Source organism: Thermothelomyces heterothallicus (genome assembly GCF_042370625.1).
Source record: "Thermothelomyces heterothallicus CBS 202.75 unplaced genomic scaffold P884_scaffold_33, whole genome shotgun sequence".
Taxonomy (NCBI): Eukaryota; Fungi; Ascomycota; class Sordariomycetes; order Sordariales; family Chaetomiaceae; genus Thermothelomyces; species Thermothelomyces heterothallicus.
In genome coordinates, this window is record NW_027192594.1 from 116,035 (window position 1) to 140,994 (window position 24,960).

The 24,960-nt window shown below is 57.7% G+C and overlaps 13 protein-coding genes across 13 annotated transcripts in view; 4 read left to right on the forward strand and 9 right to left on the reverse strand.

Annotated features, from left to right (window-relative positions):
- Positions 1-19: 19 nt before the first annotated feature.
- On the reverse strand, positions 20-2,423 carry P884DRAFT_251011 (Metallo-dependent phosphatase-like protein). The gene is made up of 7 exons (XM_069440674.1): positions 1,863-2,423; positions 1,593-1,634; positions 1,409-1,514; positions 786-1,319; positions 647-719; positions 534-583; positions 20-471 (listed from the first exon to the last, which is right to left on the reverse strand). Exons 1-7 carry the CDS (start codon positions 2,016-2,018, stop codon positions 449-451), a joined length of 984 nt encoding a protein of 327 aa, XP_069293998.1. The 5' UTR covers positions 2,019-2,423; the 3' UTR covers positions 20-448.
- Positions 2,424-2,924: 501 nt separating this feature from the next.
- Positions 2,925-5,147, reverse strand: P884DRAFT_210650 (Cullin repeat-like-containing domain protein; the record flags this gene model as incomplete). The annotated part of the gene is made up of 3 exons (XM_069439010.1): positions 2,925-3,300; positions 3,377-4,887; positions 4,962-5,147. 3 exons carry the CDS (start codon positions 5,145-5,147, stop codon positions 2,925-2,927), a joined length of 2,073 nt encoding a protein of 690 aa, XP_069293999.1.
- Positions 5,148-5,723: 576 nt separating this feature from the next.
- P884DRAFT_86547 (uncharacterized protein) lies at positions 5,724-6,221 on the reverse strand. The gene has a single exon (XM_069446131.1). It carries the CDS (start codon positions 6,101-6,103, stop codon positions 5,774-5,776), a length of 330 nt encoding a protein of 109 aa, XP_069294000.1. The 5' UTR covers positions 6,104-6,221; the 3' UTR covers positions 5,724-5,773.
- Positions 6,222-7,271, reverse strand: P884DRAFT_86546 (uncharacterized protein). The gene has a single exon (XM_069446130.1). It carries the CDS (start codon positions 7,115-7,117, stop codon positions 6,341-6,343), a length of 777 nt encoding a protein of 258 aa, XP_069294001.1. The 5' UTR covers positions 7,118-7,271; the 3' UTR covers positions 6,222-6,340.
- Positions 7,272-8,629: 1,358 nt separating this feature from the next.
- P884DRAFT_231494 (S-adenosyl-L-methionine-dependent methyltransferase) lies at positions 8,630-10,832 on the forward strand. Its single transcript, XM_069439825.1, has 4 exons — positions 8,630-9,297; positions 9,401-9,527; positions 9,609-10,072; positions 10,202-10,832. Exons 1-4 carry the CDS (start codon positions 8,976-8,978, stop codon positions 10,501-10,503), a joined length of 1,215 nt encoding a protein of 404 aa, XP_069294002.1. The 5' UTR covers positions 8,630-8,975; the 3' UTR covers positions 10,504-10,832.
- A 271-nt stretch (positions 10,833-11,103) lies between these two features.
- On the forward strand, positions 11,104-12,580 carry P884DRAFT_251022 (mitochondrial outer membrane translocase complex, subunit Tom20 domain-containing protein). Its single transcript, XM_069440675.1, has 4 exons — positions 11,104-11,301; positions 11,428-11,673; positions 11,825-11,925; positions 12,036-12,580. Exons 1-4 carry the CDS (start codon positions 11,226-11,228, stop codon positions 12,183-12,185), a joined length of 573 nt encoding a protein of 190 aa, XP_069294003.1. The 5' UTR covers positions 11,104-11,225; the 3' UTR covers positions 12,186-12,580.
- Positions 12,581-15,144, reverse strand: P884DRAFT_251026 (uncharacterized protein). Its single transcript, XM_069440676.1, has 2 exons — positions 15,035-15,144; positions 12,581-14,964 (listed from the first exon to the last, which is right to left on the reverse strand). The coding sequence occupies exons 1-2, from the start codon at positions 15,087-15,089 to the stop codon at positions 12,641-12,643; spliced, it is 2,379 nt and encodes a 792-aa protein (XP_069294004.1). The 5' UTR covers positions 15,090-15,144; the 3' UTR covers positions 12,581-12,640.
- A 241-nt stretch (positions 15,145-15,385) lies between these two features.
- Positions 15,386-16,880, reverse strand: P884DRAFT_264445 (uncharacterized protein). Its single transcript, XM_069441847.1, has 4 exons — positions 16,452-16,880; positions 16,225-16,321; positions 16,128-16,163; positions 15,386-16,066 (listed from the first exon to the last, which is right to left on the reverse strand). Exons 1-4 carry the CDS (start codon positions 16,778-16,780, stop codon positions 15,704-15,706), a joined length of 825 nt encoding a protein of 274 aa, XP_069294005.1. The 5' UTR covers positions 16,781-16,880; the 3' UTR covers positions 15,386-15,703.
- A 698-nt stretch (positions 16,881-17,578) lies between these two features.
- P884DRAFT_303074 (transcription initiation factor IIA, gamma subunit-domain-containing protein) lies at positions 17,579-18,225 on the reverse strand (the record flags this gene model as incomplete). The annotated part of the gene is made up of 3 exons (XM_069444994.1): positions 17,579-17,728; positions 17,949-18,096; positions 18,179-18,225. 3 exons carry the CDS (start codon positions 18,223-18,225, stop codon positions 17,579-17,581), a joined length of 345 nt encoding a protein of 114 aa, XP_069294006.1.
- A 229-nt stretch (positions 18,226-18,454) lies between these two features.
- P884DRAFT_264447 (ATP synthase subunit C-domain-containing protein) lies at positions 18,455-19,675 on the forward strand. Its single transcript, XM_069441848.1, has 5 exons — positions 18,455-18,625; positions 18,703-18,737; positions 18,810-18,901; positions 18,963-19,271; positions 19,337-19,675. Exons 1-5 carry the CDS (start codon positions 18,568-18,570, stop codon positions 19,446-19,448), a joined length of 606 nt encoding a protein of 201 aa, XP_069294007.1. The 5' UTR covers positions 18,455-18,567; the 3' UTR covers positions 19,449-19,675.
- Positions 19,676-19,709: 34 nt separating this feature from the next.
- P884DRAFT_317247 (MoaB/Mog domain-containing protein) lies at positions 19,710-21,910 on the reverse strand (the record flags this gene model as incomplete). Its single annotated transcript, XM_069445308.1, has 2 exons — positions 20,681-21,910; positions 19,710-20,632 (listed from the first exon to the last, which is right to left on the reverse strand). Exons 1-2 carry the CDS (start codon positions 21,816-21,818, stop codon positions 19,710-19,712), a joined length of 2,061 nt encoding a protein of 686 aa, XP_069294008.1. The 5' UTR covers positions 21,819-21,910.
- Positions 21,911-23,126: 1,216 nt separating this feature from the next.
- On the forward strand, positions 23,127-23,800 carry P884DRAFT_280662 (Rpp14/Pop5 family-domain-containing protein; the record flags this gene model as incomplete). Its single annotated transcript, XM_069443462.1, has 2 exons — positions 23,127-23,340; positions 23,433-23,800. The coding sequence occupies 2 exons, from the start codon at positions 23,127-23,129 to the stop codon at positions 23,798-23,800; spliced, it is 582 nt and encodes a 193-aa protein (XP_069294009.1).
- A 39-nt stretch (positions 23,801-23,839) lies between these two features.
- The window catches only part of P884DRAFT_251041 (putative GTP binding protein), a gene marked incomplete at its 3' end in the record, with an annotated part of 1,361 nt that continues 240 nt past the window's right edge, over positions 23,840-24,960 (reverse strand). The window contains exons 2-3 of the mRNA XM_069440677.1: positions 24,577-24,902; positions 23,840-24,496 (exon numbers count right to left, since the gene is read on the reverse strand). Coding sequence (XP_069294010.1) covers positions 23,840-24,496; positions 24,577-24,902 — 983 coding nt within the window. The remainder of the gene's footprint in view (positions 24,497-24,576; positions 24,903-24,960) is intronic.

The window sequence follows — 24,960 nt, forward strand, 5'->3', positions numbered from 1 at the left end:
TAATTACGGAACGGGGACACGGCACAGAACAGCAAAACTTCATCGAGATTGAAAAGCAACGCTGGCATGGCACAACTAGCCTAATCCCAGCTCGCTCCGCGAAGCGAGACGTGGATCTCGACAACAGGTAAGAAGCCCTCATAATCCAATCCGATTGCTGGTCTCTTAACATGCAGCCTCCTTGCTTCATGACGAGAACCGGCAACTGGGGGTTCGGTTCAGATGCCAGGGGAATTACGGGACCCGAGCAACTGTTTTGACCTGTTGTTCTCTGGATACAACGTAGGTACCTCTTCTTGATAGCGAACCCCATCCCTGCTAAGAAACGCCGAGGTAACGTGGCAGGAGGGCCAGGACCGATGTATCGCCAGATGTGCTCCCCGCACTATGACAGTTCTTGCCGAGCACGGGTACGCGGCCAGAGGCCAGCGTTGGTTTTTTGTTTTCATTACAAGAAATAATCCGGGGTCCCTGAGCAGTGTTGGTTAGTGTGAATGACAGGGTCTGGTCTTTGCGAGAGGGCCTAGACTCACTCCTAGACACCATGGGTTCTCCCGCCCTCGGGCACGGATCGAATTGCAGGCTGCGCGGGGATTCTATTTAGCTCTGGACGTCTGCAGCCTACCCAGACGGGGGGCACACTTACAATGTGTATTTCAGGTGCTCGTCGATCTCCATTATCGCGGCCTGGTTGCCGCATCTGTAGCAATAGTTGGGGGCTGCCAGCCCAGTCCAGTCAGTAAACAGGGAAGGGCAACTCCCACGGACACGCCGGAGGCACTCACCCGAAAAGATGGTCACCACATTTCGGTCCTGCGACCAATTGTACCCCTCCATCACGAGCTGGTGCGCCCGGGCAATCAGGGTCAGCCCATTATTATGGTTGAAAGCCTCTGATATGTCCTGGCCGAACGTGTACCCCGCGCCTCGGGGTGAGATACCCCAGCCGCACCGGTCGTCGGGGTCGGACCACAGGAGATCGCACATGGGCCCCTCATGCGGCACCTCCTGGATCCTGTCCAGAGCCCTGATGTTATCGAGAGTGTCAATGCTCGGCGAGAGGCCGCCGTGCAAGCAAAAGATCTGGTTGTCGATCAAGGCGGTGAGGGGAAGGTAGTCGAAGAGGTCGGTAAAGTACTTCCACACGTTGGCGTTGCCGTATTTGCGCAGGCACTCATCGTAAAAGCCGTACACCTGGGTGATCTGGCGGGACTCGTGGTTGCCGCGCAGGATAGTGATGCGCTGCGGGTATCGGATCTTGAGGGCCACAAGCAGGGTGACGGTCTCGACAGAGTAGTACCCTCGATCGACATAATCCCCTGCGCAACAGCCAAATCGTCAGAATGTAAAGTTCGCCTCCTCGCCCGCTTTGTTACTGGGGTGGGGATCTCAGCCGGCCGTGCCATACCCATGAAGAGATAGTTGGTATCGGGGTTTGGACCGCCGATCTTAAAGAGCTCCATCAAGTCGTGGAACTGGCCATGGATGTCGCCGCAAACCGTCACGGGACATTTCTGGGGAGCGTCAGTTGGCGTTTGTTAAAGGTAGGAACCGTGCTTGTGCGGCATCCTGGATCGGCGGGATAGACATACGACAGGTTGGACGTTGGATTCTTCTTGCAGAACTTCGCGTGCCTAAGACAGGAATGTATGAATGTCAGCACACGCCGTCGGCTGCGGGAACAGGAACACGATCGTTGGAGATTGAGACAACAGCGATGCCATCCCGAAGCTTGTTCCGATGCAAAGGGAGGAGGGCTCGGTGGGAAGTATTGCACAGGCGGGAGGAGGAGAGCGGCGAGGCGACGGAGCTAGCCAACTGCGGAGGGGTAAACGGGGGAAACGTCGCAAGGCGAGACGGACCTTCTCGCACAGTCTCTGGACATCTGATTCGGCCAGCTGCTTGCACTGCATCAAGCTCTCGATCCAGCCGTCGAGCGTCGGAATGGAGGTCGGCTCGAGGTTGGCCGGGCTCAGGTCGGCGGGCACGCGCCCGACATCCTCCATGTTTGTATCCATTCCTGAGACTGATCCCTTCGCTCGGACGATGTAAAGTCAATGAGTCGTGGTCGGGGATGGTGCCGTCGAGCTCTCGGAGCGCAGTCGGCGTGCCTGAAAGGAGTCGCGGAGATGGGAGCAATGACGTTTGTGTCCACTGGCACGTTCGTTCGTGGTCGCGGCGCGGGTCCAAGGTCGGGGTCAAAATTGGGCAGGTGGGCGGGTGTCGCCAGGGGCTGCCGTTTCCTGTTTAGCGGGTGGGGGGGTTTGTTTGAGAGGCAATGGTCGTGGCCGAGACTCCAAAGTGGGAAAGCTCAAAGGCAAAGAAAGAGAGAGAAAAAAAAAGAAGGATAAAAACGCACCAGTCGCGCAGTCGTCACAGAAGGCTTGATCTTCGAACCAAGGGTATAATGCCAAGCGCGATGATCCGGGGGGGTTGCAAGAAACGTTGATGCTGAAATGAGGTGAAGGCGACCGGGTGCGCTGATGCCGGCACTTCTGGGCTGCACCACGAGGCAACCTATCTTACTGTGGCCCGTGCGCCAGCTTCCAAGGTCCCCCACCAACATCGGCGGGCAAGCTTGCTTGGTGTTGGAAGGCCCGCCTCAAAGCAACCTCGGAGCCCGCCCCCCACCACTGGGCCCGCTCAGAGCACCAAACCCCTTGCAACCATCGCGGGAGAAGTGGGACGGGATAAGGGGGGTCCCGGCCTCCAGAGAGCAGACAAGATTCTATGGATTACCAAGTAGAACATTGCAAGTAAGGAGAGCATAATCACTGGCGCATAAACTCCCATCTTTTCCTTCTTCAGTAACTTGTCTAGCGTATATGTTTCATACAAGATCTGTAGTGATGTTGCATCATCTCAAGTGCTAACAACAGAACCCCCCCAACCCCCCGACCCCCCTGGGCGCCTTAGGCAAGTAGCTAAGCGGCCTGCACATTCATAACCAGCCCTAAACCGGCCGGCGCGCTGGACGACGATACATCGGTTGGCGCGGCCATGTTCTGGCCGACCAGGTTCCGGAAGTCTAGGCCAACTTCGGAGAGCATGCCGGCATGGCTTCTGGCCGTCTCCATGCACCGCGTCCACATCTCGCTTCCTTCCTTCTCGCCGCTCAGTTGCCGGGCGAGAATCGCGTTGAAGGTGTCTACTTCCTGCTTGGCCCACTTGACACAGGCGCTCATCATTGGCGGCGGGAAGCACGCCTGGAAGCAGCTGACGGTGTTGCGGATGATAGCGAAGTAAACAAACGAGATCTCCCAGATATACTGGTCTAGGTTACCTTGGAAGATGCATTGCCTGTGTTTCGCGATTGTTAGCCGAGAGTGCCGATGGGGTCCAGGCAGTTGCCCATCCCGCTAGGTTAGCCGCCTACCTGGATCGTTTGTGGATTGTCTCGCTCCGTGCCTCCAGATATGCTTCGCGTGCCCGGTCTTCGAGGCCCAACCGGGTCAACCAAGACACGTTCTGCTTGGTCTTCTTCTGATGATTGTGGCTGCTGACGAGTTCCCGTACAACCAGAGCCGCCAACCTGGCCCTCCTCTCGTCGACCTTGAACGAGATAAAGTCCTGCGCAATGATATTATTCTTCAGGCCTTGCGCCAGACCCTTCATTTTCTCGACGAGAGTGACGGCTGGCTCGATCTGTTGGAGGGCGATGTGGATGTCGAGCTCGTCCATCTGGCTCTCAACCCACCGGAGGTTCTGCTGCTTTCCGTCCACCTCGATCAGCATGTCCTTGATGTCGGACAGGGTCTCGAGCAGCTCCGTCTTCTGCAGCAGGCCGGGGTCGCGCGAGGCGAAGTAGTTGATGGTTTCCTTGGCCTTGTTGGTGGCCTCCCTCTCGGACTGGAGGTTCCGCCGCAGCTCTTCCACTCGCTTCCGGATGTTGAGGATCAGGGCCGCCTTCTCCGGATCCTCGGCCTTTTCGGTGCGGTAGATGAAGGACTCGTTCTGCCCGCCGCCCCGGACCATGATGGCATCGGCGAGCTTATTCCTCCCGCCCGACGAGGAGTCGCTCGGCCCGGCCATGTCCACCACCTCGACGTCCAGGAGATGCCAGCAGCGGTCCGCCACGAGCTTCGTCATGGGGGCACGGCTATCGGGGGCAACGGGCGCGTCGGCCTTGCGCTTCTTTCGCGAGGCAATGAGGAGGTGGTCGTTCAGCAGGAAGATCTGCATCGCCCGACGGGATCTGTAGGTCGCATTGTCCAACTCGACCCACGGTCCCGCGTTCTGAACGACATGGCGGCCTGGTACGTTGGGGAGGAACTTCTGCGAGCCTTCGACGTTCTTGTACAGGGCCTGCATCTGAGCGCTCCAGAGCGCGGTCCTATCGGCTACGGAGCTCCGCTTGTCCCTCCTGCTCAATCCCGCGCCTATCTGGCCGCCAAAACCCGCGTCCTCCACGCTGTTGGAGGATGACCGTAGGGCGGTGGTGTTGGCCTTTAACTCCGCCATCAGGTTCCTGAGGGTGCGCATTTCGCTCTTGAGCTTTTCCGCCTCCTTGCTGATCTTGATGAACTGCGTGCGGTTCTGGTAGACATTTTGCTGGAGGTCGGTCGACACCCGGCGCTTGAGCTTACGCAGAGCCGACTCGTACTCGCGAATCTCGTCCTCGGTGGCCTCGCTGAGGGTCTCGGTGACGTACTGCTCAGGGACCAGGTTCGGATCCCGAAGTGCTCTCACGTCCACCGGAATTGGGGCCCCACCACTCCCACCTTCGCTTCGCCCTTCTCTCGACGGCGGCGGCCGGCGATCCTGGGCCTGGGATTGCACATATCGATCGAGACTGGGCACGGCTGGCACGGGGTCCTTGGTCGGGTCAAAGTCGGCCGGAATGTTGTTGAAACGGGTCGAGTACCGGCGCTTGACAAGATCCGAAGTCTGCGGCGGAAGATGGTTAACTCCTGCACCCCGACCATGAAAACCATGAAGATGGCGAGGGGAAGCGGGCTCACTTTGGCGCTACTCTGTGGCGGGGGTCGGGGCCGAGGCTGGGGCGCATCCTCTGTTGACGGACGCTCCGAGGGGCCTTGCAGGCCTGAGCCTTCTTGCAAGATGGGCGCAGAGATTTTGATGGCGGGCCGGGCCTTCCTCTTGCCTCCACTGCGCAGCGATAATATCTTGGACCGTTCCTCAGCCATGGCGGACAACCGGCGCGCGGGGTATGCAGCTCGTCGAATAAAACCAGAGAGACGACTCGGTCCTGCAGTCACACGCCTCGTGTATTCAAGTGACTCAAAATGCGGCCAGTTTACGGCTGGTGTTGAAGGTCAAAGAGCTGTCGGCAGCTGCGACGCGACATTGAACATTGGCTGCTTCAAGTATCGTAGCGGCAAGCAGTGGGGATCCTAGTGTTCAGGACATGGTCCGTGCACAGCCAACAGGAATGTGGTTCTTTCCTAATCACTCCTTCCAGGACTCATTTTAACGTCCTAACTTGTGTACGGATTAGTGATAACGACCGTAGTAGCGCGCCAACCGGGGTGTTTGAACAGGGGCATTGTCAACATTTAACAAGGTCAAGTAGCTATCGCAATCTCAAGACTATTTTCCAAGAGTTTCAGGATCTTGAAAGAGTCATCATCACAGTCGCTCATTGAGGACTAATTAAATAGCTTATAATTACCTCTAGGTCGTATGCTACTCGAGAAGCCTTTATCGGCTTAAAGGCTGTTTTTGAGAGCGAGTATCTTGATCGAAGACTGTTAAAGGAAGAAAGAGTCTAGTTGTGACTGTTTTTGGATAAACTAAGTTCCTTAATTATACGTTAGTTTTTTTTTTTAAAAAAAAAAAAAAATAAAGAACGCTCTTTCCTCTGCCATTTCTGTTCCCGTGGAAAGTGGTAGTGGCGATTCTTTTGAAACCACAGGGCGGCCCGCACCGACTCATAAAAACCCACAAACCTCCCCGGGCGCAACGTACCCTCAGAATAGTGCCATTGTTCACACCAGACGCTCCCCGGGATCCAGATTCTCCGTACCATTGTCGTCGTCCTCAAACTCTGCGTAATTTTCCACATAATCATAATCATCACCCCTCTTCTCCTCGACATCGTCGTCGTCGCCCCTCTCATCCACCTCATCCAGTCCATCCACATCCCCGGTTGATGTCCGACCCGGGTCCTGAGGTCTCAGCAGGCCTTCCCTCGTGGTTGTCGGTTCGACTAAAGTCGTGTAGCCGACTTGTTCATGATCAGGATCTCTTGAGTGAAAAAGAGATCGCCTCAATGGCCTTCAAAATCATCGTGATTTTGCAAGCAGAGAATCATCATTAGGTAGGCAATCATACATTATTACACGAGCAATGATGTAGCGGCGGAAGACAAATTCCCAGCTCAGGCTAGCAAGCCAACAATACCGGCAGCGATCGAGATGCCGAAAATGCATCCCGCCCGAGACTCGTAGCTCATCCGAGCGGCCGAGGATGGGCTTTCGGTGGCGGCAGCAGTGGCGGCAGCAGTGGTGCCGGTTTGCGAAGCAGCCGTGTCGGACGGAGCCTCGCCGCTCGTTCCGGTGGCTGACGCGGTCTCGGACGTCCTGGAGGATGCCGGCGGCTTGGTGGTGCTGGCGGAAGCCGTCGAGGGGGTCTCTTCCTCCTCCAGCGCCGCGAGATTGAGTGTTTGGGTCCGGTTGCTGCTGGGGAGGACCTGATACTTCTCGGTAAGCCCCCGGAAGCTGGCCCAGCTGTCGCCGTGCGAGGCATCCTTGAGCGAGATGCAGCTCTCGTAGTCGCCGCTGCCCACGCAGAGGCTGAGCCCGTTGCTCGTGATGTTGCCGCTGGGACCGTCGCGGCAGGCGCCGTAGAGCTGGGTCATCAGCCTGCCCATGTTGCCGAAGAAGTCGTCGGTGCCGGTTGCCAGACACTCGCGACACGCATCAAGGTAAGGGTACCAGCCGTCGTTACCAGGGACGCAGATGCAGTCATTGACCTTGGCCCATGAGCCGTCCGGCTGTTCGATCTTCTGGCATTGAACCAGGGCCGTGTACATGCGCGGGCATGCCGGGCACTCGTCGAGCTTGTTCGGGCCGTTCGGCACGGTCTTGAGAGCCGCCGAGGTGGAAGGCAGGAGGCACAGCGCGGCGAGCACCGCGGAACCAAGGGAGGAGTACATTGTCAACTATTAATTAGTGTAGAGGTTGACTTGATATGTATCACTGCGTGTACAGCAGGGTAGGCGTTTTAGGAAAAGTCGTAAAAAAGAAAGAAGATCAGGAAATGATCTTCACCCTGTGCGCTGCGGAAGAAGAGCTCTTGGTTTTGTGATCTGTATGTCAAGTCTTACTGCCAAGTCTATGTAGTACTTTGTAGTCAGCAGATTTAAGATTAACGTTACCTTGCCCCTGAATTTTTTGCGATCCTGCTTGGACCAGACCCCTGTCGAAGGATTTACTGATTACTTGCTCCGTACTCCGTACTGAGTCTAAAAACAGGAAATTTCAAGTTAAAAAAAAATACTCCTAAAGAGCGTTGGAACGGCTTGAAGGTGATCAGATGCCTTAACTGTGGTAAGAATGCTCGGGGGGACTGGCGTCTTTGAAAGATAAACACACTCGGGTAGAGCACCCACATACCAGTCAGTCCCAGGGCGTTCGAGGCACTCACGGGTAGTCGGTTGTCCTAGGATGGAAGTGGAAGCCAAGAGGTGGAGGTGGAAACAACAAGTTGGTCCATCTCGGGGTATTTGGGGACTTGTTTTCGCAGTGAGCGTGCATTGCCGTAGACGATGGAACCGAGATCTCAAGACCCAACCAATGGCAAGCTTGAAGAGTCTCGAAGCCACTGCAGTGATATCGCCCCACAGGATACGGTGATACCCAGGCACGGTTAAACAGAGGAATCACTCCTCCAAACGGATTAGTTACGCCACGGATGCTTGTAGGCACTCGGCGACCCTCGGGCCTACTGTAATTAGTACCTATCTTACCTAAGGTAGGTGTTTTACCAGAACGTTAGGCATCCTACACCCCTAGGTACTATTAATTACCTAACAGAAGTTAGAAGTAGTTTGCTTTAGACTTTGTTCATACCTAACATTCGGCCCAACCGACTCTCATTACTGGGCCTCGGCCATAACTACCTGCCAGCCTTGTTTCCTACCCGAGGCAGAAAACTGCCCTGTGAAGGCAGTCGCAACTGTGATTTTGATTTTAGCAAACACAATTCGTGCACCTATCTCCCCTTCAACCTCTCACTCTGCGAAGAGACATTGCTACTACTTCGTGCATCTCTTAATTAGTTAAGTTCCAGAGCTCCGCAGATAATTAAGAAATTAGTTAAGGCGGTGACCTCCTCAGTCCCTTTATTGATTCTTCTCTCCCTAATTAGCTATGCAAGAGTGCGCGGAGACTATCCAGTATCGACGCAGGTTTCTGCGCGTCGACAAATGAAGATAGAGTGGCACAAACCCCGCAGCCTGAAGCACAACGGATGAGAGTGGTTTGCAGTCGCGCATTGCGTATACGGATACTGTAATCTGATTATGACTGGGCGCTCCTCGAGACTGGACCAGGATTCCCATACGCTCGTGCTTCGGAGAACGAGGTCGCAACACCGCTCCGACAATGACACCACTGCCCTCCCGGTCGGTGAATCCTTGTCGTGCCCACCAAAGGACCGCGGACGGCTCGGCGTCCGGCCTCCGAAAAGAGAACTCGGACTTCGGACTCGGCAAATTGATGCCGCACCTCGTAGTCGCGCTCCGTTGTTACTTGACCAACTCCTGTCCTCATAGGATTATAAGAAGCATTGACGACAACGCGGGGAAGATGGAATGCGCTGCGCTATTTACGTCAGATATCATCCAAACAATATTAAAGACACTGCCCACCTGATTGCTCCTTCTCCCTGTGGTGGGATCTTTTAGACAACACCAGAGCCATCCTCCCCGTATATATATTTCCTCTAGCGAGGTTTCGAGAACTTTTGAAGTTGAAGAATACATAATTACCACCTCTTTGCTCGCTTTCACCATGGCATCCACTCTAGCGGACACACTCGAGGCATTGGCCGAGAGGCTGAGCAAGGCCGCCCAGGACCTCCGTTCCGGCAGCCTCTCCCTCGAAAGCGACATGATGCAGCGGATGAGCCTTCTGAAAGCCGGCGCAGACCTGCAGGAAGCCGTCAGCCTGCCCAGGGACAGAGCCCTGACGTGGCTGCCCCAGCTTGCCCATGTCACCGCCATCCGCCTGTTCATCAAGTGGAAGGCGTTTGAGAAGATCCCTGTCGACGACGGCGCCACGATTTCATACGCCGACCTCGCTGCGGAGCTGAACGCTGACGTGCCTCTCGTTAGTAAGACGCCCATCTCTTACCCATTTTATTATAGCTCAGTGAACTCCGCCATCCACTCTGCTCGGTCCAGACTTCGGGCTCACCGCACTCTCTGACTAATTAGCACGCTTTTCGCGGGCGCTCGTTGCCAACGGCACCCTCAAGCTGGTCGGGACCGACCGGGTGGCACACACCGACTTCTCTCGCGTCCTCACGACGCCCAACCCCATCTGGGCCATGATACAGGAAGGGTACGGATCTTCCGAGCACAGATATCATGTGGGAACTCATTCCCACATCTAGAAGACTAATTAACACACGCATCCATACAGATTCGACAGCCAGCTAAAGGCGTGGGCGGCCATGCCCGAGTACTTTGACCGCTTCGGCCTCGGGACGGAGCCCGCGGACCGGCTGCAGACGGTGCGGGCCTTCGCCGAGGACCGGCTCGGCTCGACCGTGTGGGAGATACTGCACAGCAGCGAGGAGCGTTTGCGCGTCTTCATGCTGGCCATGGGCGTCATCGAGGAGCAGATGCCCCCGCTGCCCGCCTACGACCTCGGCTGGGCGGCCGAGGCGGCCGGCAGGGACGTCGACCGGCCGCTCCTCGTCGACGTCGGCGGCGGCAGGGGCCACGCGCTCCTGGGCATCCTGAAGCTGACGCCCGGGCTGCCCGCCCACCGCTGCGTGCTCGAGGACCTGCCCGAGGTGGTCGAGGCGGCCAGGAGGGAGGTTCCCGAGCTGGCCGAGGTGCAGATGGTCGCCATGGACTTCCACAAGGAGCAGCCGGTCAGAGGTGAGTGACTTTCGTCTTCTGGACTCCGTGTGTGTGTGTGCGTGTGTGTGTGTGTGTGTGTGTGTGTGTGTGTGTGCGCGCGCGGCTCGACAGCCATTTGCTAACTCTGTCCTCTTTTCGCCCGGAAAGGCGCCCTGGTCTACTATATGCGTCGGTGCCTCCACGACTATTCGGATGAGGAATGCGTCAGTATGCTGCAGCACATCTCGGGCGCCATGGCAGCCGACAGCAGGCTGCTGATCGTCGAGACCCTGCTCAGCGACCTGCCGTCGCCGTTCCAGGTCGCCCTGGACCTGTCCATGATGACCATCTCGGGCAAGGAGAGGACGCTGGACGACTTCCGGGACATCACCGGCAAGGCGGCGCTCAAAATCACAAACGTCTCGCAGATTCCCGGGGGAAGCGCCGTCATCGAGTGCGCCTTGGCCTAATTAATCGGACGAGCGGCGCGAAGCTCGACTTGCGTGTCTTGAGGGAGGGAACTAAATCAGTGACACACGCCTCGTCCCCTCTCTTTTCGGTCTCGAGCAGCACAATACTTGTCGTACCTTTAGCAATCCTCCCACTCCCACGTCTGCTCTATTTCTATACAATTGGGAATAACCTAGCCAGATTTCGCCCCAAATTTGTGACGAAGTCGCGGCATCGCATCCAAAAAAAAAGAAAAAAAAGAGCACTTCATCGCCCGACTTTCAAAAAGGCTGAAAGTCTCGAGACAGCGTAGTAAACTTAACTACTCTTCACTCTTTGAATGTTGATGCAATATACTCAGTTATAACAGTGTGTACTCGGGTGTGCAAGATACTTACTGTGTAGTATGGAAAAGGCTGCGGGTGCGGATGCGCAAGCGAACTGCAAAAGTGGGGACAAGCGTGCGGCAGACCTTGTTTGCAGTCATGTTGCATCCAGCCGGTTCAGCCCAGGTCACTGAGCTAGCCAAATCCGACCGGATCTGTGGGTCACCGCCGGCCCCACCGAAATTTTGGGAGGAAACGAACAAAGCTTTGTACGGGATTCCTGTATCGACCGAGAGAGTTCGGCTTGCTTGCAGCAACCAACCGGTTATCGCCCATCCACCCAACCCCGTTTCTCTTCTCAATCTCCTCCGCCGCGTCTTCTGACGACACGCCCAAACGCCGTCCTTCACGCCACAATGTCAGCAACAACAACATCACGAACCGCCGTGGTCGCGACGGCGACCGTCGCCGCCCTGGCGACCGGCCTCCTCGGTATGCCCGCCTCCTGGGGGGTGACGTGACGGCATCGGAGTATCATCCGAGGCCGGGCAGCATCACCAAACCGGGAACTGACTCTCTGAACCGTGAACCCCGTTTTGCTTACCTCCGCTCCCACAGCGTACGCCGCCTACTTCGACTACCGCCGCCGACACAGCGCCGAGTTCCGCAGGCAATTGCGCCGCAGCCAGCGCCAGCAACTACGCGCCGAGAAGAGCAAGGCCGAGGCCGACGCCAACGCCCAGAAGCAGGCCATCAGGGACGCCGTCGACGAGGCCAAGGAGGAGGGCTTCCCCGCCAGCGCCGAGGAGAAGGAGGCCTACTTCCTCGAGCAGGTCCAGGCCGGTGAGATGCTGGCCGCGAACCGTACGTTCATCCTCTTCTTTCTGTGCCCTGGGATTCCTCCCCCCCCCCCTTACCCTCTCCTCCTTCTCACCTTTTCTTCTCTTCATTTTCCTTTTGTTCCATCCACTTGCGCAAACTGTTGACACATCGTGCCTCGTTACCCGTCCTACAGCCTCCAAGGCTCTTGAGTCCGCCCTCGCTTTCTACAAGGCCCTCAAGGTCTATCCCACGCCGGGCGACCTGATCAACATCTATGACAAGACCGTATCCAAGGTACGAGAAACAAATAAAAAAAACATCCCTCCCCCGGGCGCTTTGCCCCGACCATCACCATCCGAGTGTCACTGCTTGCTCACGCATCCGGTTTCTGTTTTCTTGTACAGCCCATCCTGGATATCCTCGCCGAGATGATCGCGTACGACGGAAGCCTCCGAATCGGCACCTCGTACACCGGCCCGGCCGGCGTCGACGTCGCCGAGCTCATGCGCGAGATGGGCGCCGAAATGGGCGCCCCCGGTGTTGGCCTGGACTAGACGAAAGAAAAATTTTTATTCGCCTTCCGACACCACCGGCTGGCTCTGCCGCGCCCAGCCCCGGAGGAAGGTTGAAATGTCAGAACCTTTCCTCCATCGACACACCACAGAAAGGACTTAATTTCTGCGCAGGGCGTTCGGGCCTTGACGCGTGTCCGGCCCGTTTCCGCAGCACTGTACGATACGGCTATTCTCTCTCCTATCCGATCGAGGCGCGAACCGGCGCGTGGCTGGTTCCTATCAAGAAGATACAGAGGGAGCAGGATGTAAGAGTGATAAATTACTGTACACATAAATTGCATCCCGAAAAAAAACAAAAAAGAAAGGCAGCAAGGGGGGCAACGCTAGGTGGGTTGCTGTTTGGCTTATAATGACGAATCAATGGTTTCATATACATCCAGTAGAACTCTTCCTTTCCTACGGGGGGTGAGCCAGACTGCGCCTGACCCAAGTCCTCATGCCGCCTCGATCGGCCGTCCCTTCTTGTCCACTCTCCGATCCCTCGGATCGAACCCGCCATTACCCCACGTCGCCCACTCGGGCGTCGGCGGGCCCATGTAATCCTCCGGGCCGAAGTCGCCATCCGGGCCCTTTTCCTCCAGCAGCTGGAAGAACTTGTCGTAGTCAATCAGCGTGTGCCACTTGCCGTCGACCCTGAACCGCTCGCTCGCGAGCAGGATGCAGCAGCTGTGCGCGTGCTCGGCCGCGATGCCGTACTGGAGGCCCCTCTTCCGCAGCGCCTTCTCGAGCGCCACGACAAAGTCGCACACCTCCTGGTAGAAGGGCACGTTGGCCATGGTCAGCCCGGCGCTGCTCGACGTCGACGTGCCGCAGTACGTGACCCCCTTGACCTCGACGAAGCAGGGCAGGCCCTTCTCCACCAGGTCGGCGTAGCCCTCCGCCTCGTCCTCGATGTTGAACCCCTTGACCAGCGTCAGCCGGAAGACGGTGCGCTGGCGGAAGCGGCGCTCGCGCAGGATGTCGAGGCAGCGCTGGAAGCGCTCCCAGAAGTCGCGGTGCAGCGGCCGGTCGATGCGCCGCAGCGACTCGCGGTTGGACGCGTCGATGCTGACGTACAGCTGCGTGACGTGCTGCAGCGCCGCGAGCTGGTCCGGGTGCTGCGCGTTGCAGACCAGGAACGACGAGATGCGCTCCCCGTGCAGCAGGCCCAGGAACTCGTTGATGTGCGGGTAGAAGATGGGCTCGCCCACCAGGGACAGCGCGCAGTGCCGGATGCGCATGGCCTCGGCGAAGCGCTCCGCCCGCACTCCGGGGACGCCGCGCATCATCTTGATCTTCTTGTAGTGGTTCTCCTTGACGCCGTCAAAGATCAGCTTCGGCGGGTCGACGACCCACCGCCAGGTCGTGCCGACCGGGTTCGTGCCGTGGCGCCAGCAGAACACGCACTTGTTGGAACACGAGAGCGAGGGGGTCGTCTCCATGCACTGGTGCGAGTTGATGCCGTAGAAGGAGAACTTGTAGCAGGAGCCCCGGCCACGCAGGGCGGATTTCGTCCAGCGGCAGATCTTGACGCCGGAGTGGGAGCCGACGATCGAGTAGCCTTGTTTCGTCAGGGCGGCGTACGTGGGCGAGCTCCTCGGCACCATCTCCTTTACCGCGGCACTGGCAGCCTTCTTGGCCGCCGGCTTCCCCTCTGTGGTGAAGTCGATGGCGAGCGGTGCGGCCGATTTCTTGCCGGAATCCCCCCCTTGCGAGGCCTCCATGATGCGACCGATATCCTCAACATCCTCGAGGCTGCCAGAGCTCCGCCCTTTTGCAGCCTTGTTGGATACGGAAACCTCCCCGTCCGGCACTTCTCCGTCATCTTCCGCCTCCCCTTCGTCGTCACTCTCCAGAGGATCTCCGGAGCCCGGCACACCCTCTCCCAAGGCGCCCGTCTGCTCCAACTGTCTGAGTACGTCGACTAAACCGGCTGTCCATTCTGTCATCCTCTCTTTGCCGTCTCGCTTCCAGTCGCCCATTCCGAGCGGATACGCGCGCTTACGCCCGCTTAGCTTGGCCATCCACTTGTCCACGTCCTTCGCCTGGAAGCAGAACCCTTCTTCTTCGGTCGGCCATCCCTCCCTGTCTCCCAAGCCAAACACCGAGTATCCCAGGATAGGGGCGAGGGGAGATGTATCGATGCGGAAATCATGGTGCGTCTCTCGAAGATGTTCGAGAAAAGTGTCATTGATGCTGTCAATGTTGTAGCTGGGTATGATGAAGAGATAAAAGCAGTCGGTGGGCTCAGACTCGGATTTAGGGGGAGTGATGAAGTATTCGTCGAAGTCGATTTCAGCCAGGTCGAGGACCCGCGGGGCTAGGAACCTGCTCTCCGGTTCCTTTTCCGTAGAACAACCCAGAGAAGCCGCCAATTCTTGGCTGAACGTTCGGGTGATCTTCTCTGTGCTGGCTGTCAAAGACGAGTAAAAGACCAGGACCTGGATTCTGCGCCCCTCGCTCCCGGCTTCTACGCTCTCCCGCTTCTTTTTGTTGATATCACCTCTGATTCTCCTCGGGCCATGCTTTGCCGCCCTCTTGTTATTTCCCGTCTCGGTGCTTTCCGACTCTTCGGAATCTTCATTCTTGGTAACTACGACCTCGGGCTTCTCCACTGCGCCAACGCTCGCATTTTGGGATGCTTTTCTGTCAGAGTCGGGTTGTACCCGTGAGACCAATCTGTCATCAGTCGAATGCAGATACAAACGCAGGAGGCCCAGAACAAATAGAGTCGACATGATAATCGGAATTCGATGTTCGTGCCATAGTTCCAAGACATCTGCGGAGGCAAAAGAGTATCAGTACCAGCCTACACTCATCCACGACAAGCGACCCGAGAAGCGACGTACGTTGTGTGATCTCCGCAATCACGGAGGGACTGCCCCCCGGGCTTTCGGGGAACATGGCTACTGAGTGTTCCCCGGCGTGTGCGTGTGTCGTAGCGCACCTGTGTAGTCCAATGGAGTACGGAGTAGTCCAGTTACAAAAAGTTTTGGAGGGACCCCGAATCTGTGCCCCGCATCAACGTCCGCTTAAGCTTATCGGGCCTTATCGCTTAGTTTTGTGAGTTAACTGTCTGCACCCAGCACGGATTGCGCTACGGAAATGTATGCCTGGACGGCCAACGGCCCATGTTCCCCACATTCTCAGCAATGCGGCCTCAAAGGTCGACACCGATAAACCAGACAATCTGGAAGCTCTCATGAATGTCAATGAGTGGGGGCGAAGTGGAAGCAATGCCCTGTGGTGTTTTCCCTTGAGCTTGGGATCCCTTCACCGTACAACGCAGCTTGAGGGGCAGATTCATTGAGGCGCCCGGCCATAATGATCTATCGGAACCAAAACGGAGAACCGGCTCCCGTTAGGGAACCACGGCCAGGATGGTAGGCTATAAGGGCGCCCAAACCCGGCCACATGATCCAGTATATCGAGGACTGCTCTGCATGTGTACCGCCGTTGACCTTTTCGGTAGCCCTCAGGAAGCATCGTCCATTGCTGCGCTTAGCCGGCGTGCTCAACTATATCCTCAGATCTGCCACACCCTCGTCTTTATATTCCTCCCCATCCTCCCCACTAACCTCCCCTCCACGGCCTTGTCTGCGGCCGCCGTCTAGCTGACTCTCAACCTCGGGGCCCAGAGAGGCTGCGCCAACACCCTCTCCTTCCTCTTGTGCCTTTGGTGTGCCCTCGTCCTTCCTACCGATGATCACGTTCCCCGCAACAAGCAAAGCCGCACCAACCCACCAGAGGGGTGGGAGAGCCTCGGAAAAGATGACGAAGCCAAGGATGGCCGTGATGACAAAGTTGGTCGAGGTGTTCATGATGCACACCTGGGTTGTCGAGTTGCCGCGGGCGAGGGCGGCGGTAAAAAGGGTCCACATCTAGCGATACATGTATGGTAAGACAGCGGTTGGAAAACGCTACAGGTCAGAAGAAACGTACCACGCCATTGAAAGCGAGGTTCAATCCGAAGAAGGACTGGATTTGCCCAGTGAGCTCATTGTTGATATGCGAGAGGAGAACCGGCCACTCCACTTACACCTCTCACAATGAGCTCAATCACACCCTCCACGCTCTCGAGTCCCAGCATGCGAGCAATGCCTGACGAGAATTTGGTCGTGAGCTCTGTTGTGGTTCTGCAAACCGTGGGCACCGAAGAGAAAAAAATCATCAGCATCGGTCCCCCTCCAGACCAACCAAAGCAGAGTGCTTTCAGATGACAGCGTTAAAGGTCAATAAAATTGGCATTGTCGCGCCTCAACTCACAACTTGGCAAAAACACCGTTGAAAGCAGCACACGCCCCGCTCGCAAGCGCAAGAACAATCCACTGGTTCCGCTGCGCCCAACTCCGGCTTGTCGGCACCGCCAGAGGTAAACCCGCGCCGCCTCGCTCAGATGCATCATCCGAGATCAACCGTGTTCCCTCATCCGGAAGCGCGGTGTCGTTCATTGCGGCAACAGCGAGCTGTTTCCCATCTCCGGTCGAGCGGGGAGCCCTCCTGCTGAGGGTGTCTGGAGGCGCTCTTGCAGTAGAAGAGGCATTTGAAACGGCAGGCGCCTTATCAGCGCCCTTGCGTGGGCGGAGGGTCGGCATTGTTTGGAGCCCGAGAAGCTGCGTTTATTAGTGGGTCAGAATGGCGAGGTCAGGAGGAATCCAATTTGTCTCGGCGGGAGCGCCGGACATGGCAGACAGGTGTGGATTAGACGTCGCACTGTAGCGCGCGTGGCCCCGTGTTGGTCAAACAATCTGTTTCGGATCGCGAGACGGGCACTCTCGCTGTCATCGTTCTTCGTTCGACCGAGAGGAGAGCGAGCCTGGACGCCCACGCGAAGTTCCATCACAGGCCAACGGAGGTTGACTTGTAAAATCGATCGCCAGAAACTCTCCCCAGGTGAGATACAAAAGCCACGGTGATTCAGATGTACTTGTATGTACATGCATGAAGCGCCGCAGATAAAAGTCACCATTCCAATTTCGTTACAAACCATCACTTCATGCTATGAGCCGCTCAACGCCTTCCCTATCAGTCCCAGTTAACGCCGACCAGAAACCCGTCCTTAAGGCTGCCGATGTATCCACGCCAGGTATGAGCCATTCCAAGTCAAAGGACAAATGCGACGAGAATACCAATGTTCGAAGCATTCGTAAACCCCGCTTTGACGTCCATCTTCACCTCCGCTGGCTGCGTTTGCCGACGGAGTAATGCAGGAGCTTTCCTCCAACCGTCTTCGCGGTTCTTTGGTGCAAAAGACGCGACCGGTTTCAATCCATCCGATCCCGTCGCCTGTCTGTAGCGTTCGGTATAGCTCAGGTTTCAGGAGATCATGAGTTCGCGTCCACCTCCGCACCCTCCATCGATTCCGGCTCCGGTTTGAGATGCCAGAGGTTGTTCTATTTCTCTTCCGTCTTCTTAGAACTGCAGCTGACGATCTTGACCTTGTCTGCCTGAACTGTCTGGCTCCCGTTGTCGAGCTTGAAAGTGACGTTTCGGATGAGGAAGGTCCAGACCTCGTCACAGAACCGGTAGGTGTCAAGAGAACCCTATAACAAAACGCCGAGTGGTCAGCTCTCGTTCTGGTCGGTCTCTGAAGTCGATACGCCCAAAGACTCGACCCGTAAGTCCCGTAAAGCCAACCAAAGCATGTGAGGCAGCGCCCTTTTTTTTTTTTTTTTTTTTTTTTTTTTTTTTTTTTTTTTTTTTGCCGTCGCCACGCCCGCCCTGTTCGCTTCGCTGTTGACATCAGCGAGATGTTGGATTTACCTTAAAAGTCAATCGAGCCTTGACTTTTTCCTGCAGTGTTTCGGCGATGACGCGGTCAAACTGAGTGAGGACCTTCATGGCAAGCTGCGGGTCAATGCGCTCGTCGCCGATGAGCTCGTCGAGGGCATCTGTCAAGGCGACACCGAGACTATGGGGCCGAAGGGTTAGCAACTGCGCTCCGACTGCGTACCGAGCAGGGCTCGCGTCGGAACTCCGAGTGTGCGTATTACCTTCCATGGCGATACAAATCGTAATAGCTGTTCGAGGAGCTTGCCATTTTGTTGGGTGGTGTTCGCCGTGGATGCTCGGCGATGGAATGCAGCAATGGTTGGGAGAGGGGCAACCTGCTGGTTCGGGAAGTTATCAACGGTGTTGTACTTCGTAGTTAGACCTCCGATGGTTAGTCAGCTGCAAGGCGGATAGCCGTGGTCACGTGGTGGGGCCTAGTTGATTGGGTGGCTCGAGCCGTCTTGGCGGTTGGCGGCGCTGCTGCTTGCCGCAGCTCCAACAAACGGCAAGCTTGAAAGCCCCGGACGACGACTACGCCGGGAAGCGCACTATCAATCGCGAAACACTGCTCATCCCGGGACACGACAACCACCGCGGATATTTAACAAAAATGGGTCTCGCGTACGGAATCGGCGGGATAGGGTCGACCCTGGCGGTTGTGGGAGCTTGTGAGTTCGATACCTATGAGGCAGCCGAGAGACGATTGCCGGGCCGACCGACTAGCTAACCATACCAACCTGTGCAGACATGCTCTTCACTGGCAGCGGTGAATCCTTCAATGTACGCCCACAGACGAACGATTATCCCGCATGCGTTGTAGTTCAATTGCGCTCACACGGCAAACCCATTTAGGTCGGCGCCTTCCTCGAATCCGTCTCCCCCTACGCGTGGGCAGACTTGGGCATCGCGCTCTGCATAGGACTCTCGGTGGTGGGTGCAGCATGGTATGGTGCCCGATGCCGACCTCGCTCGTGGACGTTGTGATTTAACATTGGCCTCTGACAGGGGCATCTTCATTACCGGCTCGTCCATTCTCGGCGGAGGCGTCCGGGCGCCGCGGATCCGAACCAAGAACCTGATCTCCATCATTTTCTGCGAGGTCGTGGCCATCTACGGAGTCATCATGGCCATCGTGTTTTCGGCCAAGATCAACCCGTTGGAGGGCGAGGCGGCATTCTCGCCCGAGGCGTACTATACAGGTTACGCGCTGTTCTGGGCCGGCATCACCGTCGGCATGTGCAACCTCATCTGCGGCGTTTCTGTCGGTATCAACGGGAGCGGTGCCGCATTAGCCGATGCTGCCGATCCCTCGCTGTAAGTTGCCCGGCCGTCTTTGCTGCTTCTTGTCAACTGAAAGGGATGTTGACCACCTTTTGCAGGTTCGTCAAGATGCTGGTCATCGAGATCTTCAGCTCAGTCCTGGGCCTGTTTGGTCTGATTATTGGACTTCTCGTATCCAACAAGGCGGCCGACTTTGGCAGCAGCTCCTAGAGCCCTCCTCCCTAACTCGAATTAACCCACCCACACACACACAACCGCATATCTACGAACATCTCAAAGTTGATTTCAGACTGCAGCGAAGAGCGTGTCTGTGTAGCTTCATTATTATCACCGGCGTTTCGGAAGGGGGGCGGGGCGGTCAAGGGGCATGGCTGGCATCATCTCAGTGTAGAAGCTTTCTGTACAGAAGAGGCTCCCGACGGGATATATCTTTGTTTGGTTATTCTCATGGTCAGCCGGTTCTTGGCCGTTCTACGACACGTCGCTTCGTAAGCTATCGATCAAGAGTGCCTCCACCTTGGCGCCCTTGCGCAGCAGCTCTGACCCGCTGGGCATGCAGAGCAAGGCGTTGGCTCCCTTCAGGCTGCCAACCCTCGAGCTCCTTTGCCCTCCTGTGCTCGTGGCCGACAGGACGCCGTCGCTGCCGACCGAGACTATGGCACGGTGGTATTCCGGCCGGGACTTGTCCAACGAGAAGTCGTGTGACAGGACAACAGGCACCCGTGGGAGTCCCGGCGGGTCGATGCCCGACATCTGCCGAAGGGACGGAAGCACAAACAGGTGGAACGTCACCAGGGCCGAGGCCGGATTACCCGGCAGCGAGAAGATGACCTTGGTCACCCTCTCGCCGCTGTTGTTCTTCACGGGCACTGTGGCAAACGTCGTTGGTTTGCCGGGTTTCATGGCAACCCGCCCGAAGTGGATCGTCCCGCCTAGCGCCCGCTCGATGGTCGGCTTCAGCAGGTCAAGCTCCCCCATGGAAACCCCGCCGGTGGTGATTACCAGGTCGACCTTGCGCAACGCGTCCCGCAACACCTCCTCCAAGGACGCGGGCTGATCGCGCGCAATCCCCAGGTCGATAACCCTAAACCCCCAGTCATTTGCAGCGGCAATTAGGCCCGGCCGATTCGTGTCCCTGACCTCCCCCAATTTCAACGCTCCCTCCCTATCATGCTCCACGATCTCATCCCCCGTCGACAGCACACCCACCACCGGCCTCTCGTACACCTCAACTTCCCTGACGCCAACTGACGCCAGCAACCCGATCTCCCCTCCGACAGCAGAGATTTGCTCTCCCTTCCCCAGGATCTCCACTCCTTGCTCGATGTCGCTCCCGATTTCCCGTATATTCTCCCCTTCCTTCACCCCGTCCGCAAGGATTTCGATCTCGGCCTCTTCCTCCTCCTGCTGCTCCTTGCTGCCTTCTTCCCCGCCCTTGCCACTCCCATTAGCCGGCCGGGTCGAGACCAGCCGGGTATCCTCCACCATGATGACAGCCGTCGCACCGGGGGGCACCGGCGCGCCCGTGGTGATGCGCGCCACCTCACCCTGCTTCAACGGCGCCGGCCCTTGGCACCCCCCGTCGCGGCCGCTGTCGGGGGTGGCGGCGGCGGCGTGCGAGACGGCCACGACCGGGTACGTGACGCCGCGCATGTCGCCGCCGGGGGGCACGACAACGGCGTAGCCGTCGACTATGCTGGCGCGGAAGGCGGGTACCGGCTCCGTGGCGCGGACGGGGCAGGCCAGGACGGAGCCGGTCAGGGACGGACCCACGCGGACGGTGGTGGTCTTGGGCGGGGGGGTGTGCGTGGCGATGAGGGATAGCGCCTCTGGGACGGAGACCATCGGGTAGGGGGACGAGCGGTGGCGGCGGGAGGGCCCGAGAGCGGGGTCGTTCGACCTAGGTGCCTGGTTTTGGTCGTCGTCTGCTGGAATCGTGTGGCGGGTGGGAGGAGCGTGGGAGTGGTGATGATGGTGGTGATGGTGGTGGTGGTGGTTTTCATGGTGGCCGTGGTGATGATGGGTCCCGGAGCTGACGCCGGCCTCTTGCTCTAGCCCTTTTACGCCTCCCGAATGCAGGGCTCGCGAGTCAGCACCGGCGGCCTGGAGGCAGGCGTGGGGAAGCGTCTTGATGACGGCCTGGAGATTCTCCCTCGCCCCTTTGGGAGATCCGGGCAGCGTGATGATGACGGTCTGGTTCCTGACGCCGGCAACAGGGCGCGACATCATGGCAAATTGGGTGACTGCAAGCGAGGAAGAAAGCATGGCATGGACGAGCCCCGGGGCTTGCTTGTGCAGGAGGACCGAGACGGCCTCCGGAGTGTGGTCGGCCACCGCAAACCCGGTGCCGCCGGTGGTGATAACCAGGTTGACCGGGTCAGCAACGTCCGTCCATAGAGTGATCTGGCGCTGGATCTGGGTGGCTACGTCGCTCACAATCCTGGTGTCGACGACATTCCAGCGCCCCCCGCCCTCTTGCTCGAATACTTGGCGTAGTGCGGCATCGGCTTCGTCGGTGGAGGGGTCCTTGGCAGCTGTTGTCGAGACCACCAGGATAGCCGCCTTGAGCGGTTCTGGCATTGCAAATGCGGTATTAGACCTGGATGTTCGCGGATCTTTCCAAGCGGCAATTGACTGATTGTCACGCCCGTCCACTTCGACACGACGAGCTTGGAGAGATGAGAAGGGAGCTCATGATGAAAGCTCACAGCGGGACCAGAGGATGCCCCACCGAGTCCATGCGAGCTAAGCCAACTGCCCCTCCATGACGGACAGCACGGGCCACTGCCGCCGCTGGTGGGCTCGGGCTGGTAGTGGGGAGCCCACACAGCGGCCCGGAACGAGGAAAGGAGCCGTCTCCCGCTATCGCATCCCGCGGAGCAATCGTCGGCCTGCAGTGAGCCTACCCCGTGCCCACCTTTCAGCTAGGGGCATGCTGGGTTCAGCCTACAAAGCTTCAGTGATGACGACAACGACGCGAAGGCCGAAGGAGCTGCCGGGCGCCCAACTGGCAGTGACTAATACCGGTGTTCTCGCCGGTCGGGGGTCAAAAACCCCGCAGGGTAAGTCGGCCTTCTACGCCTGGTCCCGGTAGAAGATACATCTGTCGTATGCGAATCGGAAAAGAATAGAGAAGTCCGTCTTCGGGATCGTCGATGACTCGATTGGGATGGCTGTGAGTTCAATAGAAGTTGGGATCCCATCTGAAGTCGAGGCGAAACGCGCGTTCACCTCAACGACCGCCTCTCGTGAATTAATCAGAAACCTGCAGGGACGCCGGTGATGGGACACGTAGTGCTGTGGGTACGTTAGTTGTATCCAAATTCAACCACGCGTCCGGCCCGAGCTGTCCCTGTCCAACTCCAACCTGTGCTCAAAAGTTGCCAGACTCGGAAATTTTTGAGGGGGTTTCTTCTTGAGTATCCTGCGGTGCAATTGGGCCCATGCCACCTTCCTGGTCCGTACATACAAGCCGACAAGTCACCTCGAATTTGACACTTCGAGGCAGGAATAAGCCGGCCAAGCTATTCCAAAATGCCTAGTCCGTAGTGCCTTGATTGCTGGTGCTATGCCCTACCAATATGGCGGCAACAAATGGCACCCACTGCACAGGCCATGAATCGCCCAGTACCTGCAGCGATCGTTTGCTGCATGCACCAGCTCACGGGCCCAATTTAATGAACATTCCACCTGCAATCATTTTGAATTTCTGCTCTTCGTGGACACTTTACACAGCGGCTTTATGAGAGCTTTTGAATGGATGGATGACACAGCTACATACAACCCACGACTTAATTTGCAGCTAGCTTATCGATAAGGTTGCTATCAAACCCAGAAACCGAGCTGAGCACGAAGCGAAACCCCCTCCGACAAACGAACGATCCCATCATGGTGCGCCTCAAAGACCGCTACCTCCTGGTCAACATTATTTACACCGACGTGCCTGCTGGTCAGGCGAAGGGTCCGGTACCGGATCTGCTCCTCTACAACCAGCCAACGAGCAACGAGCTGAGGCCGCAGCTGCTGCTCAAGGGCATCCGCAACGAGGTGGCCGCCCTCTTTGGCGACTGCGGCTCGGGCGCCGTAGAGCGCAGCCTCCAAGGTACGCTCGCCGGCCGAAAATTGCCTTCTTCTCATACTCCTACTCTACGGAAGTTTGCCAGGCCGGACTCCGCAAACTGACCAACGCCGCAGTGAAATACCTCTCCCCCGCAACGTCCACCTTCATCCTGCGCGTCTCGCGCGCCCACTACCGCCTCGTGTGGGCGGCCCTGGCCTTCATGAACCGCGTGCCCATCCGCGACGGCCGGCCCTGCGTGTTCCGCGTCGTGCGCGTCAGCGGCACCATCCGCAAGGCTGAGGAAGAGGCCGTGCGCCGTGCTAAGCTGCTCATCCAGGCCGCCAAGGAGGAGATGGCTGGCAAGAGCTCGTCGACCGGCGCGCTTGGGGTCCTCCTGCGCAGTGACAACAACCGGGATCGGGGTGCTGCCGCGCTGGTGGCGCGCAACGTCGACTCCGAGCCAGACGCCGAGGGCCAGGAAATGTCTGACGACGATGACTGAACGACGGGGGGGCCACGAATGGTGGGAAGTGTTCTTGTTTTACTTTTTCTTGCGCGTCACCCGAATACCGCTATTAGAAGCCGGCATGCCCGCCAAGGAGCCAAGAGCATCGGCACCCGACACCTCGGCCTGCCCCTCGGCCTGCGCCTGCCGGAGCTTTTCCTGCTCCTCCTCCTCCTTCCGCTCCAACTCGTCGTAGAAATCCTTGTTATCCACCCACCGATCCTGGATATCCTGCACGTCCAGCAGCGACGACTCGTTCCGCATCGCCACCTGCCAGATGGTATCATTGGCCCCTTCGGCGCCGCCAAACACATAGCCGCTCGCCCGATCGATCACCCGCAGCAGGTGCATCATGCTCTTCTTGTTCTCCACCGCCAGCACCTCGAAGCTGACCAGCCCGAACCGTTCCACCAGGTCGGCCACCGCCTGGTTCAGCCGCCCAAACTTTTCGCTGCGCAGCGCCGGCGACTCGGCCTCGAGGCACGGAATGAGGTATGACAGGTCCTGCACTTCGGTGTAGAAGTCAAGGTTGAAGGGCAGCGGGTCGTACGACGCGACTTTGTCAATCTTGGTCAGGACGTTGATGTGCGGGAGGTCAAGCTGCAGCATGGCGCGCAGCGCAAGGAGGAGGTTGGAAATGTAGAGCGAGGGCTGCGTCAGGCAGAAGGAGTCGGAGAGATGGACTGCTACGAGCTATTATTGTTTTGCCGGTCAGCAATCCAGAGATTGATGCTCGCTGGGCGACGGAGGGGGGCCCTTTGTCTTATGCGTACCCTGTATCCCAATTTCTGCAGCCGGTAGAAGATGTTGCGCAGAGATGTATGGTGGGTATAGAGCTCGACCTGACCGGGACAGTCGAACAAAATATAGTCCTCGCCTAGCTCTTTTAATCCCTCCTCCAGCCACTCAATGTTGTGTTCCAGCTCCTCCAGTGCGTACAGGATCCCGCCGTTCGGTCCCAGGCGGTCGTCGGACATGATCTCCTCCAAGGTGACGAGGTTGCGGATGTCGAGCGCGCAGGGGTAGTTGGTGTGGTCGTTGGCCGGGTCGAGGTTAATGACGGAGCATTGTCGCCCGATGGCGCCCATGAACTGGTGCACTTTATTTTTGACAGTTGGCACGCAAGCATCAAAAGGGGGAGGCTCGGGGGTTGGTTG